Here is a 12,158-nt window from a genome sequence, read left to right as displayed (position 1 = left end):
CAGCATCACAACATGACAAGTGGGAGCTTTAGTTTATGCATAAGTTGATGATGACAAAGCATATTTATCTTTGTGAAATGCCATGTTACCAGAGATGTAAACATAAGCGGCCAGGTTGGTGGCAGCATCTGGTGGAGCAGAGTTTAACCAGAGAGGACACAGACCTATTATTGCAGTAACCAACTGTTACTCAGCTGCTGGTGTTGCTGCTTTAGATTGCTAGTATTGGTAGACACAATTGTCAACATATAGCCATTCCTTCGACAACACCCACGTAACATGAAGGTGTGTCAAATGCATTGTGGCGAGGCAAATCAGCAAAACATGTTGCTACCAGTGTCGCTGCTGTTCCATGTCTCAAATGATCAATATTCTGTGAAGGTTAATATCTTTACAAACAGGTTAAAAGTCTCTCAGTATTTCACTCAGAAAAATACTTCACATGCAAGGAAAAAAATGTGTATACGTAAAATTAAAAGAAGATTTTTCTACACACTCCATCAAAGGCAATTTGTACATACTGCACACGTGTACCATAACTTTACAATATACATGGATCCACAATGAATCGCAGTGCGTGCTTTTTCACTTCAAAGCATTTATTACAAATAAACATACCTATAGAGTGTAGTACAGCCTTGCAAATCTGCTTGAAATATATATATATAAAAAGCTCACCCTTAAAAAAAGAAAAAGAAAGGCAAAAAGACCTAGTGTTATGAAGCAATTTGACTAACAGCATTTTAATGTTGTCTTGCTTGACTTTCTTTTAAAATCTACAAAAGCTGCATAAATCTTGCCTTTCCTGCTCGGTTATGTCAACATGTGAACATTAAGTTAAGGAATAATTGTTAAAAAGACACAAAAAGATTATAAAAAAAATGCATAAAGTAGCCAGCTAATTTGGAAGTCTAAGGCACAGATATGTACTGCTGACATGGATGCAATAGTTTTCCAAGGCTACTACCTTTACAAGGTTTTTGTAACAAGGTGCTTAGATTAGATGGCTTGAATAACAAATTTATCATTAAATCTTGCTTGTAGCAACCCCGACTGCATATCTTCCAAGTAGTCAGCAAAGTAGTAGGAAAGATTAGCCAGCAAAGTAACATTATGTAAGAAAAAAAAAACACAGAAACAAATGAATTGGCAAAGAGTTAGGTGAATTTAGGTAAAAGTACCACTATGTAATTGGACATACATGATACTTCTATTCAGTGAAGAGTAGAAAAGCTTTTCAGTGTCTTTAAAGACTACAGAAGTTTTGCAGTCAAGGGAGTTAAATACGAGTTCTGTTTCTCTATTTATATCTAGGGACAGGTGAAGAAGACAGGCTAAGTTGAAAAGAAATATATAAATTGTGCTGTTTAACACCTCAAAACTGCAAAGTGTATTATCGGGGATGCTGAATAAGGGCAGTCTCCAAGTTAACGTGAAACGCAGAAAGGCAGAGGGGAATGTGGCGGCAGCATTCCTGCTTTTCTCTTGCATTTAGTGTTTATAAACTCCTTGAACTTGTCCCAAAAACTAGCACATTTCAATTCTACCTTGTCACATCTCACTCCTTTGCTTAACGTCCACCTGGCAACAAAACCCATATTAGAAAAGGACCCCAAAACAAAGCTGTTTTGTTTCTATAACCAAAAAGATAAACGGTTGTAAGAAATGGGCTGCTGGCACCTTGAATAAATTAAATAGAGAAAATGTTGTTGCTTAGATAACACATATTGAAGAAAGTAGGCACCGTTCTAAGCAATGTGGATAATCTATGCAGACTCTAACGACTGCTGTGCCTGTTCCAGCACCTCCTTGGCAGCGAGGTATTCTTCCCGTTCTGAAAGGTGTTCAGAACTCTCCTGCAATGAGATAGGTAAACAGCATGTTAAGTTGACAGTTCTGCAGTAATTTCTCCATTTCTTAAATCTATTTAGTAATTGATTGAGAGGGGCTTCAGTCCCAAAGCATAGCAGGGGCTATGAGAGGTGCTGCAACAGAAACCTGTGGGTTCATTTGGCCATCTCGGGTTCTTTAATGCCCTAAGCTTCAACAAGAGCATTTTTGCTCTTTGCCCTAACCAGAGAGCGGCTGCTGCAGCCAGGAATCGAATCCACAACCTCAACTCTACTTAAACTGAAACAGCAGCCTCATACAGCGCAAAAGTATGTTCCACGGTTTGCAACCATTGACCACACGAATGAAATTTACACAAACAGAAGAAACATAAAAAAGGTGCCTCCAAGTCTGGCAACTTGCTGGGTGCCATGGTAACCAAGTACTACAGAATAACACAAGACTGGGCAACACTGCGTCATAGGGGCCAGCTACAGCATTCATGTAGCACAATTACATCAATGCATGGGTCCTGTGAGAAAAATATCTAAAGTTATGAGCCAAGTAAAAGCTTGTATCAAAAGAGCATAACCATTGGTGCAACAAACTTAAAAGGCCTGTTTGGCAACCTTTTAATCTAGCCAGACAAATGCTTGTTTTATATTTCTCAGTGCCTCCTGTAATGTGCAAGTTCAATTCATCTGAAAACATTAGTTCATATGAAAACAATAATCCCCATCTTTCACATTACTTCAAATATTTAGGGAATTTAGCCTCCATTTCTGCAATGCTCTGCACTAAATTACCCTCTTGCACTTTGTCATCAAATGAAAGAAGTTATCAAGCAAGATGTGACCACCACCTACCAGGACCTCTTTGAGCTCATTGTATGCTATTAGCAACCTCTTGTGGCTGTCTGGAACCATGCTGAGAGTCTCATTGACCACGGCTTCCTGAAAGAGAATGACACAGTCTAAAGCAACCTGACAGCACTTCTTTTAGGTGAACTAAAGCTATGAAATGAGTAGGTGGTGATTGAGACCAAGGAACACAGGGGCAAATAAAGTATTTTAATTTCAGGATAACTTTGTGTATACAGGTGCCCTATATCAAGCGATGCAACAAAGACAGCTCATGTACACAAAACTACGAAGGGTTCAGTCCTTGAATTCTCTTAGAACATGAACAATGACTAGCACTCCACCTTACCCTGCAAGGAAATGCACCACATCCCCAGTAAGGCTTAAACCCACAAACTACTTACGTTACCTTCTATGCGCTACTGACTGAACTGCAGCACCTCTCTCCTGTATATTTATGTGGGCACATGTATATAATTTTTCTAGGAGGCACTATCTAACAGCTCTCATGAATATGGCAGTGGAACAAAGTTTCAGTTCTAGGGAAGTGGGATCCACTATAGTATAAAGGATGTGGTGGCATCAGTGAGGCCACAGATATCTACATCACAGCACACACTGCGCTGGTGGTGGTACTGCACTCTGCATTACCTGCCGAGAGGCTGTGTGCGTGGAAACATAGGGATAGGAGCACCCTTTTCAATACTGCCATCAGTTTTGGGAAATTATGTCGACTGAATGCAGGAAAGACATTTGAGACGAAATAGGCAAAAATCAGAGGCTTAATTTTTTGGCACATCTTCGTAGGAAGCAAAGGCGCTGCTGCACTGACAGTCGCGGGCAATAACATTACAACCGTTAAGAAAAGTGGCACCTGCTGCCAGGTGTAGCTAGGTATAAAGTGTTTAACCTTGGTGTTTGCAATCTTGTTTGCATGTCACAAAGCAGTGGTTCAGATGGACGAGCATGGTGGTTTAGACAGCGATAAAAAGTGCTTTGACAAAACTCTGTCAACAGCATTTGCAGAGATAAAGGGGAACGTTGACACAAACCAATCAATTTTTTAGGCAGTTCAGCTTGTATGTGTCCTGACAGTGTATCTCTGCCGTGCTGCATATACGAAAGACCTTCAACAATACACGTGGATGTTAGCCTTCAACATGAATGCAACCTTAAGGCAACACAGTAGGCACTTCACCGAGGAGCGGAGAGCAAAACGTGAGAAACAGCGACAGCAGCCGCAAACACAAGTCGCGATCAGCAGCTCTTGCCCGGAAGCGAACCACGGCGGTCATAGAAGAGCACGCGCGAGTTCTGCAAATGCGTGTTATCGCTCACCTGCCGCTTCAGATCGTATTCGTCCTTGCCCATTTCTTTCATCTTGATGACCCTCTCCCTCTCGACTTCGACCTCCTTAAGGTAGGCCGCCTTTTCCTTTGTCATTCTGCAAGAATCGGTCAGTCCATTTGTTAAAACAAACGAAAAACAAAAAGGAAACGACCGGTCGCGTGGGCAATGATCACAAAAAAGTGAAAGCACTTCCGTATACAACGAACAGAACTAACTTCGATATTTCTTTTATAACGAACCATCAACATCACGACAAATCCAAAATCTTTAGCCAACGCTTTTTTGGCGGGACCTACTGTTTCGTTTTCGTAGTGAGAAAAAAGTACGGCGTCATCGACTCATTACATTGTCGAGATGTTCACCACGTACCGTTTCACAATCCCTGTCTTAATTTTCAGATTCCGGATAGCAGCTGCATCCATGTCTAGACGCCCACGCGTAAGCAAGGAGCACAGTAAATTTCGCGACAGCAGCGTGTTGTCACGAAGATTTAGCCCGCCCTAGCATGCAGACAGCAGATTTTATGTTTATATACCGGCCCTAGACCACCGTCGAAGCTGCCCGTGCTGTGCGCATGCCATGTGCAACTGACGGATACGCTCGGCTTTGTAGTTTTTTTGTCAGCGCATAGATGGCGCTGCTAACATTGTGTATCGACACATTCTGACTTACTTGAACATTCTTAAATACTCCTAAACACATACATTAAATATGGAAATAATAAATTGCAATTTTTACTTGACTAATTTAACACTTATTAAATGGGAGCAAGAAAAATGAAGGTGATGCTACATTGGAATTTTTTTAACTTTGTGTGAATGAAATGTGGACAAAACACTTGTAATAAAATGATTATTATATTAGTTTTTTATTATGGATATTCAATATTTGAAGCGTTTGAAGTAGCATAACGTTACGATGTCGCTGAAAGTCTGAGAAGAGGCGAGGGAAAAGCGCGTAAATCGCTGTATATGGATGCCGTCGGTGCTGCCATCTAGCATACAAGCAATGTTGTTTGATGTGGTAAGCTTACAAAACTTGTGAGTGGGCTAGTTGTGGCGCCCACTGGCGAATAATGCGAAAACTCGTGTGAATGCGAAAGATGCAACAGGTGTGGGGGTTGAATGCTTTGAAAACCGAGCCGCAGATGCCATAAACAGAGGCGCACACGGAGCTCGGGGTTTGCGGCTTCCCATTCCGGATCGGGTTTGCAAGGTACTGCGCCATATTCGTGGTAAGTCAAGCGAAAGTCTGTGTTGGCGGCATCGCCATCCTCCGGGAATGTGGTTACTGGCTGTAGAGGACATCCCCCTCGGGCGAGATGCGTGAAATCCACGTCCTCAAGCTTTCTTATGACCGATTAGTGTTGCATGTCACTCATTGCATGGCTTCGATGGGCCACTTTTGTACTATTCGTGGATGAAACGCGCCGTGTTTCCGACGAGTTTCGCCTCGTAGGGTCAACGACAAGAGCATTTCTTTCTTTTTACGCTCGCCGTGGTGTGGACGCCAAACACAAGCATAAAAACGGCTCTCACCAGAGGGGCACAGGGGTTTTTGGGTTATGCGATGGTCGCTCGATAGTCAACCCATTTCAATCCGCTGCACAATTCTGCGTGGCTTTGCACATAATACGAAGCTGCCCCGATATTTTGCTACGTCGCGAACTGACATTGAACTCGCACTTCAGTTTTTGTGACCCGAGACGTAGACACGGGCCGTTCTTGTGTGCGGCCCATCAATATCGCGGCGCGTAGAGCCACGTCCGGGTTTGCTTGTATGCCGCTCACGCAGTGCGCTGCTCGTTCAAAGTGCTATCTCAGACTGTTCACTCTGTCGCTTGTGTAGAAGGCTGCGTTCCTTTCTTCCCCTCTGGCCTGAGGGTCGCGGTTTGTGGCGGACGTTCTGGCTTTTAGCATGTCACGAAGAGCGCGGCGAGACAGATGACCAAACGTAGTTTTTCCACCCCACGCAGGCTGCTTGCCACTTCGACTGTGGCACGTACACCGATTGGAAGCTCATGGCTTCCTTTCTATTTCTGTATCCTTCCATGCTCCCGTAACCTTGTGCTCAATGCTATGTGCGATCATTTGCATAAGCCGGAGTGCGCAATCGCGCGCGCCTGCCATTTCGCGCGTTCGTTCTTGCTCGTATGCATATGCAAGCGTGTGTGGTCCCAGCTAAGCAGCGGAACGATTCAGCAGCCACGTTACGGCGTGCTCATCGCATCATGGGCCTGAAAAGAAGTAGATGCCTGCCTCAGCCCCCGTGGCTTGTTTCTGTTTCTGCGCCGGTTGTTCGGATTGATATGCGGGTCGATGTCATTGACACACATCGCTTGCTTCGAACAGTAGCAGTGATCTCTCACGTTCAGGTTGGAGAATCGCACGTTCTCACGCGCCCCTTTGAGCGACTCGCTCGTCGTTAGCATAGTTAAATGCGCTGAGTGACTGTGTCGGAGAGGTTGGCCGGCCGCAGCGCCGGATGCAAATGTCCGAGGATCCTTTGCCCCCTCCCTTGTAAACACCTGCACGCGGGGCGCCAAGGACATTGGCCGCTGTGGCTGCCGGCGCGCGGCGGTTGCTTGCTGCCAGAGGGAAGCAGCCATGAAGTGTTCAAAATCTCAAAGACGTGACGTGACGGCCGTCGTGAAGTTTCCAGTTTTTGCATGCCGCTGTTTGCGCAGTGTAATGGCTGCAGCCTTGGCTTATGACCACACTTTCGGCGTCATGGAAGCGTTTCGCGTGCGTAAGGATATTCTCATTTCCTGTGAACGTCGTACTTACAGAGCATACATGTTTATACTTCTTTTTTCGTGTCTCGTTATCCGCGGCATACGCGTGGAACCGGCTGGCGCATCATGTTTCCGCGGCGTGCGGGTCGCTGCGTACGAAGTCTGTCGCAGCGTTTGCTTTCATCTTTGTTTTTACGCCTATCACATTCAGAGTTCACTCTAGTGTAACGTTTTGACAGCGACTCTTTCATCCCCCTGCACCATGCATATATTTACAAGTCGTGTGGGACTTTCGGCGACGCCGTGCTGCATTGTTCTAACTGGGAAGAAAAGTGTCTGCCGCACGGACGCAAATTTGTTGGGAGTTATTCAAAACAGCCGATTGTTGTTGCTTCATTCTTCACTGTCTGCAAATTTCGATCGCAGAAAAAGCTTGGCCTTCCCTATGTGCACTTTGTAGCGTCTTGCGTCTTAAGAAAACGATTTAGTTGTGCGCTCGCCACTGTTAATTGTTGGAACATTACATAGTCTAGTGCAACAAGCAGAAATTGCGAGCCCATACTGTTCTTTGAGCCTTCGACGGGTCATGAAATCATTGATTTGCATGTGTTAGGTCGTTACCATGCTTGTGGCCTTCTTGTGTAAACTTGAAGCTGTTGACGAGGGCGCCTTTTCTGTTTTTAGTTAATCTAGCGTGACTCACGTTTTCGTTACATGCATGTTGTAAACTTCCGGTGTTGTAAAACCGACCCATGCAGCAACCTTGTGTGAGTGACCGTGTCATACCGTTTTTCCTCCCCGAAAATGTTATCGGCGGCATTGGCCCTTCCTTATTGATCGATGATAACGGCTGCATATACGGCGGTGCCGGAGGATAATGGTTTATTTTCCGCCTTTTATTTATTTTCCTCCTTATTGTGCGCAGCAGTCATTAGGTTGCGTGAACCAATAACAGTGAGAACTAGGTCGCCAATGCGCCTCACTCGTAAGCAATGGCTAAACTAGCCGCACAGACGTTTAATAAACCAGCGTATTTGCAGGACAGACTTCGAAACTTCGAACACACGTCTTGTCGCGTTACTTATGGTATGCAAATAGTGCAGGACAGTATATGCTCGTTAAGTGCGTTCGCATCGCACTCATTCGTCTGAGGAGTGTGTGTGAGTGGGCGCATGGCTGGAGAGCATGCCGGTGAGGATCTGCGCGTGCTAAATTGACCCTATTACTATTGCTTTATTTTTACTCATTTTGAACGCCAGGTTATATACATATAGGTGAAACGAAGTAGCCCTGGGCGCGCACTGCTTCCAGCCTCTTCAGCTGGACCCCATTTAACCATACCCTATACCTAATGCTGATGAGTGTCATCTTAATTTTCCGTCCGATGTGTAATAGCACCCTCATATGTTCACGGCTGTATCATACGAGCTTTAATCTGAGTTTTCCAACGTTTTCGCATTCCGCTCCCATCCACATGGTGCCGCCGCGGTAGGGAATCGAACCGGCGACGTCGTGCTTAGCGCACCGCCATATAGCCACAGAGACACTTCCGCGGCGGATGCTGACAAGGCATCGAAAAGAAACAGTGAAATGGTATTACCGTATACCTTTTCGCCTTCACGTTTTCTCAAGCCGGCTTATTTGCTATAGGCCACAGAGCCGTCCCTTCCTAAATAAAATATATTAAGTAATTACATAATTAATTAATTATAGTTAGTGCAGTAGTCGCCTTTGTCGTGCGAGATTGCGTGACGGGCCTAATTTTATTTTGCCTAGTTTGTCTTAGCAACGGGTACTTAATCTTTGTCTTGACAGCTGGACACCGAAGTTTTCGCTCCGGTGCTCCAGTAGCGAGGTCTGATCCGCGGACTTTGAAGCACTCGGAAACAGCTGAGTGCTCAACTCCACCAGGATGAGGAATGGAATGATTGCTATAAGAGTAGCAGTACGATTCTGTTGTGGGAGCCTGAACTATTTATTCATGATGGGCAAAACAAGCTGATCTCAAATATCCGAGTCGAGTGAGTTAAGTCATTCACACTCGAAGGTAGCCGTATGTGCTATTTGCATTTCACTCAGAGTAGAGACTGCTGTTCCGCGTGCAACTTCATTTTTAATTTTATCAGCGAACCGTTGTTGATGAATCAGTACCATTGATGATTTTTCTAATGGTTCTGCAATATGAACACGTGCTTGCGCCAAGGACTTGCATACGCCGGGAACGTGCAGCGGTCACCCGGAAGTGCGGCAGGACGTCCGCAACAGCAGTAGGACACCGACGCTCATGAAGGTGTAATAGATTGACGGGTCTTATGTCCTGAGGCGGCATTCGGACCATAAAGGACATCGCAGCTGACGGCTTCGTATATGAACGTTGCCCACTTGGAGTTCTTCAGCACGTGCGATAATTGCTTGCGTGCCGCCACGTACCAACATGCGGCCGCTGCAGTTGGGAATCGAACCCTCGACCTCGTGCTCAGCAGCAGGACGCCATAGTCGCTGGTCTATTCCGTGACGGTTAGATGTCGTCGTTGAGCACATCCCTGGAACGGACAGGGTACTCGCAGGACACTGATAGCGATCAATCATTTCACCCGCGTAAGCGATCTGTATACCTTCTTAGCTCTCCCTCCACTCTCTCTCTCTAGTGTAGGGTAGCAAACAGGATTTTTCCTTGTGGTTGACCTCCCTGACTTACCTCTCTCTCTCTCTCTCTCTCTCCGACAAGAACTGTGCACCACATGACGATTCTGTTCCGCGTCTGGTATCTGTATGCAAGAAATGAGGGGCCTACACCGCTGATCCAGCTGCTGTAAGAAGATCCATATTGGTTGAAAACCATGCTGAGAGCAACAGACCAAATGTGCGTTCAGGAGCAACGAGAAACGACGAAAACTGTCATTTGTTGCGTGGCGACTTGCGCTCTGTATGCCTAACTACTTGCAAAGGGAAAGCTTTGCACTGGTTCCACAGGGACAACCACGCAATTTCGAGTAATTGTACAGAGAGCGCCCAATCACGGCGTACGCGGGCTCTCGTACTTGCAGCCCATTTATGCCCAGCAAGTTTTATACGGGCTTCTTCTTTCTTTCCTCTCTCTCTCTCTTCTCACCCCGCTGCGAACGCAATGAATGCGTCGTCTCCGGAGAGCCAGGCTTTCTGCGCGGCCTTTGTTCATTCATAGCACGCGCACGAGCGGCTGTCTCGCGCCGTGGATTTTATTTGGCTTCTAAAGCGTTCATTGTGGACCCGGAAGTTCACACGCATAATGGGACGTTGTTGCGAAAAGTGTGTTTTGGAGAAAAAAGAAAATATCTGAAAGCGCTTTCCTCGCGGTTTTACTAATTTGCACTTGCTCCTTTAGTCGACATTTCGAAACGTCTGCAGTTGACGCCATCCACACGGGCTTGCAAAATAATCAGCCTTATCTTGTTTACGACGCCCTTTTGGACGTTGCCAAGTTCGGCCACGCCGCCCAATGGACGGTGTTGCGGCACCGTCCGGCGCAGTTGTGCTGCCGCAGGTTTGTCACCTTGCAGGCACACTGACTCTGCAGTTGCAGTTAACGGCCCGCTCGTTTTGCCCAAGACCTCGATAGTGCTTGAGCGTTTTTTGACGACAAGGCTGAATTCCTGCACCTTACAGTTACAAGTCGCACACTTGGCGTGGCAAGAAGCAGCGACGTCACACAGAAGCCATCGGCATCGTACGAGCGAGCGGGCTCGTCAAAACCGCTCGCTATAACGAAGTTGCTCATTGGGCGCATCATGTTCTATGTGGAGGCACATGTAGAACGATGCGGAACTACTCCGTGCTGTCAGCGCCAAAATATTTCGGTGTGAGTACTTGGCCAGGGCTGGCACAGCTTGTGTTTCTAACGTACACTGTTGCGTACTGCAACTCTTTAGCTTGATATTCCACGCTCGGACTTCCCGGGAACGGCTATTGCGCTCGATGACGCAGGCTTGTGCGCCCCCGACCTATCGGCACCGTGTAGGTGTGAGACCACTAGTGCGGAAAGCTGGCAGAACGTTCTTATTTTTTCTTTTTCATTTAGCGTTACACTGCGCCTGATTAGTTTACTCATTGTAGTTCCTTCTGTGTATCGTTTTTCATTGCGTAATTCAGTTGTACACAAGCAAGCATCATGATTACGGTTCTTTGTTTCGACTGGATTTGTTTTTTACGGTGTGCCTGTCGCACTGGTGGAAAGCTGGCCGGTCAAGATCTTGTTTTCTATATACTCATATCTCGTGGAAAACGACATCACAACGTAATTCCACGAAGAGTTACTTGAGTTTCTGAGGCCCTTTCAATGGGAGAGACGCCCAGGCCGAGCAATTGCTGGCCTCGATCGCCACGCTGAACCCGCCTGTTACGAGCACGTGCGCCAACGCCCAATGATACAATCAGGGAAAATTACAATATGTCAGCAACTTTTTAGCGCCCATATTACTGGCTAAAGGGGAAGCAAAAGAAAACACATATCCCATTCTTAAGTGGTAAATTAAATAAACAGGGAAGATATTGAATTCTGGTGTTTTTCGTGCCAAAACCACGATTTGATATGGGGCACGCCGGAATCTGTGACTCCGGGCTAATGTTGACCGCTAGCGCATTTCTAACGGGCCCCGAATGCACGGTACACGGGCGGTTTTGCATTTTGCAACCATCGAAATGCGGCCGCCGCGGCCGGGATTCGATCCCGCGACCTCGTGCTTAGCAGCGCAACACCGTAGCTGCGAAGCCACCGCGGCGGATAAAAATGAAATATTAACGGGACATTAGTTTATATAGGCAAGGAAGTGGCTTAATCGTCCTTTACGACATCCAGTGAGAAAGCAAGAAAAACAAATGTAGGTAATCGCGTTGTCAGACTTAATGAGATACCGATACACAAGATGACCCGCCGTGGTTGATTAGTGGTTATGGTGTTGTGCTGCTATAGATACGAGGTCGCGGGATCGCATCCAGGCCATAGCGCCCGCATTTCGATAGGAGCGAAGTGCAAAAACACCCCTTTACTTAGACTTAGGTGCACGTTAAAGAACTCCAGGCGGTCCAAATTTCCGGAGTCCCCCATAATCTTTATAGCCATAATCTTCATATTCAGATCGTGGTTTTGGCACGTAAAACTGCACAATTATTTTTAATACGCAATATCGTGCTGTAGGCATGAACTATACAGCGCTCAGAACTTTGACTCTTATGGGGCTCTTTGGCTCTTGTGGATATTCACGGAATGCTGATTATATATTGCGTTGGCAGTTAGAGTGCTGCTTCTGTGAGAAGCTGCGCTGGTCCTAACTTCGGGAAACTATAGACTCGGCAGTTAATTTGTCCATAAGGGGGAGCCCAGCGGAGACGGGCTAAAAAAGAGGGGA

The 12,158-nt window shown here is 46.1% G+C and overlaps 2 protein-coding genes across 2 annotated transcripts in view; one reads left to right on the top strand and one right to left on the bottom strand.

Annotated features, from left to right (window-relative positions):
* Nucleotides 1-579: 579 nt before the first annotated feature.
* Nucleotides 580-4,622, bottom strand: Tbca (Tubulin binding cofactor A). The gene is made up of 4 exons (XM_075680154.1): nucleotides 4,410-4,622; nucleotides 4,029-4,134; nucleotides 2,697-2,783; nucleotides 580-1,856 (listed from the first exon to the last, which is right to left on the bottom strand). The coding sequence occupies exons 1-4, from the start codon at nucleotides 4,460-4,462 to the stop codon at nucleotides 1,767-1,769; spliced, it is 336 nt and encodes a 111-aa protein (XP_075536269.1). The 5' UTR covers nucleotides 4,463-4,622; the 3' UTR covers nucleotides 580-1,766.
* A 495-nt stretch (nucleotides 4,623-5,117) lies between these two features.
* LOC142571636 (uncharacterized) overlaps nucleotides 5,118-12,158 on the top strand; it is a 105,890-nt gene continuing 98,849 nt past the window's right edge. Inside the window, exon 1 of the mRNA XM_075680153.1 lies at nucleotides 5,118-5,274. The gene's annotated coding sequence lies outside the window, so the exon portion shown is untranslated. The remainder of the gene's footprint in view (nucleotides 5,275-12,158) is intronic.

This window comes from Dermacentor variabilis, chromosome 2 (assembly GCF_050947875.1).
Source record: "Dermacentor variabilis isolate Ectoservices chromosome 2, ASM5094787v1, whole genome shotgun sequence".
Classification (NCBI taxonomy): Eukaryota; Metazoa; Arthropoda; class Arachnida; order Ixodida; family Ixodidae; genus Dermacentor; species Dermacentor variabilis.
Note: the sequence above shows the minus strand (reverse complement) of the source record. Positions and strands in the feature narration are given on the sequence as shown.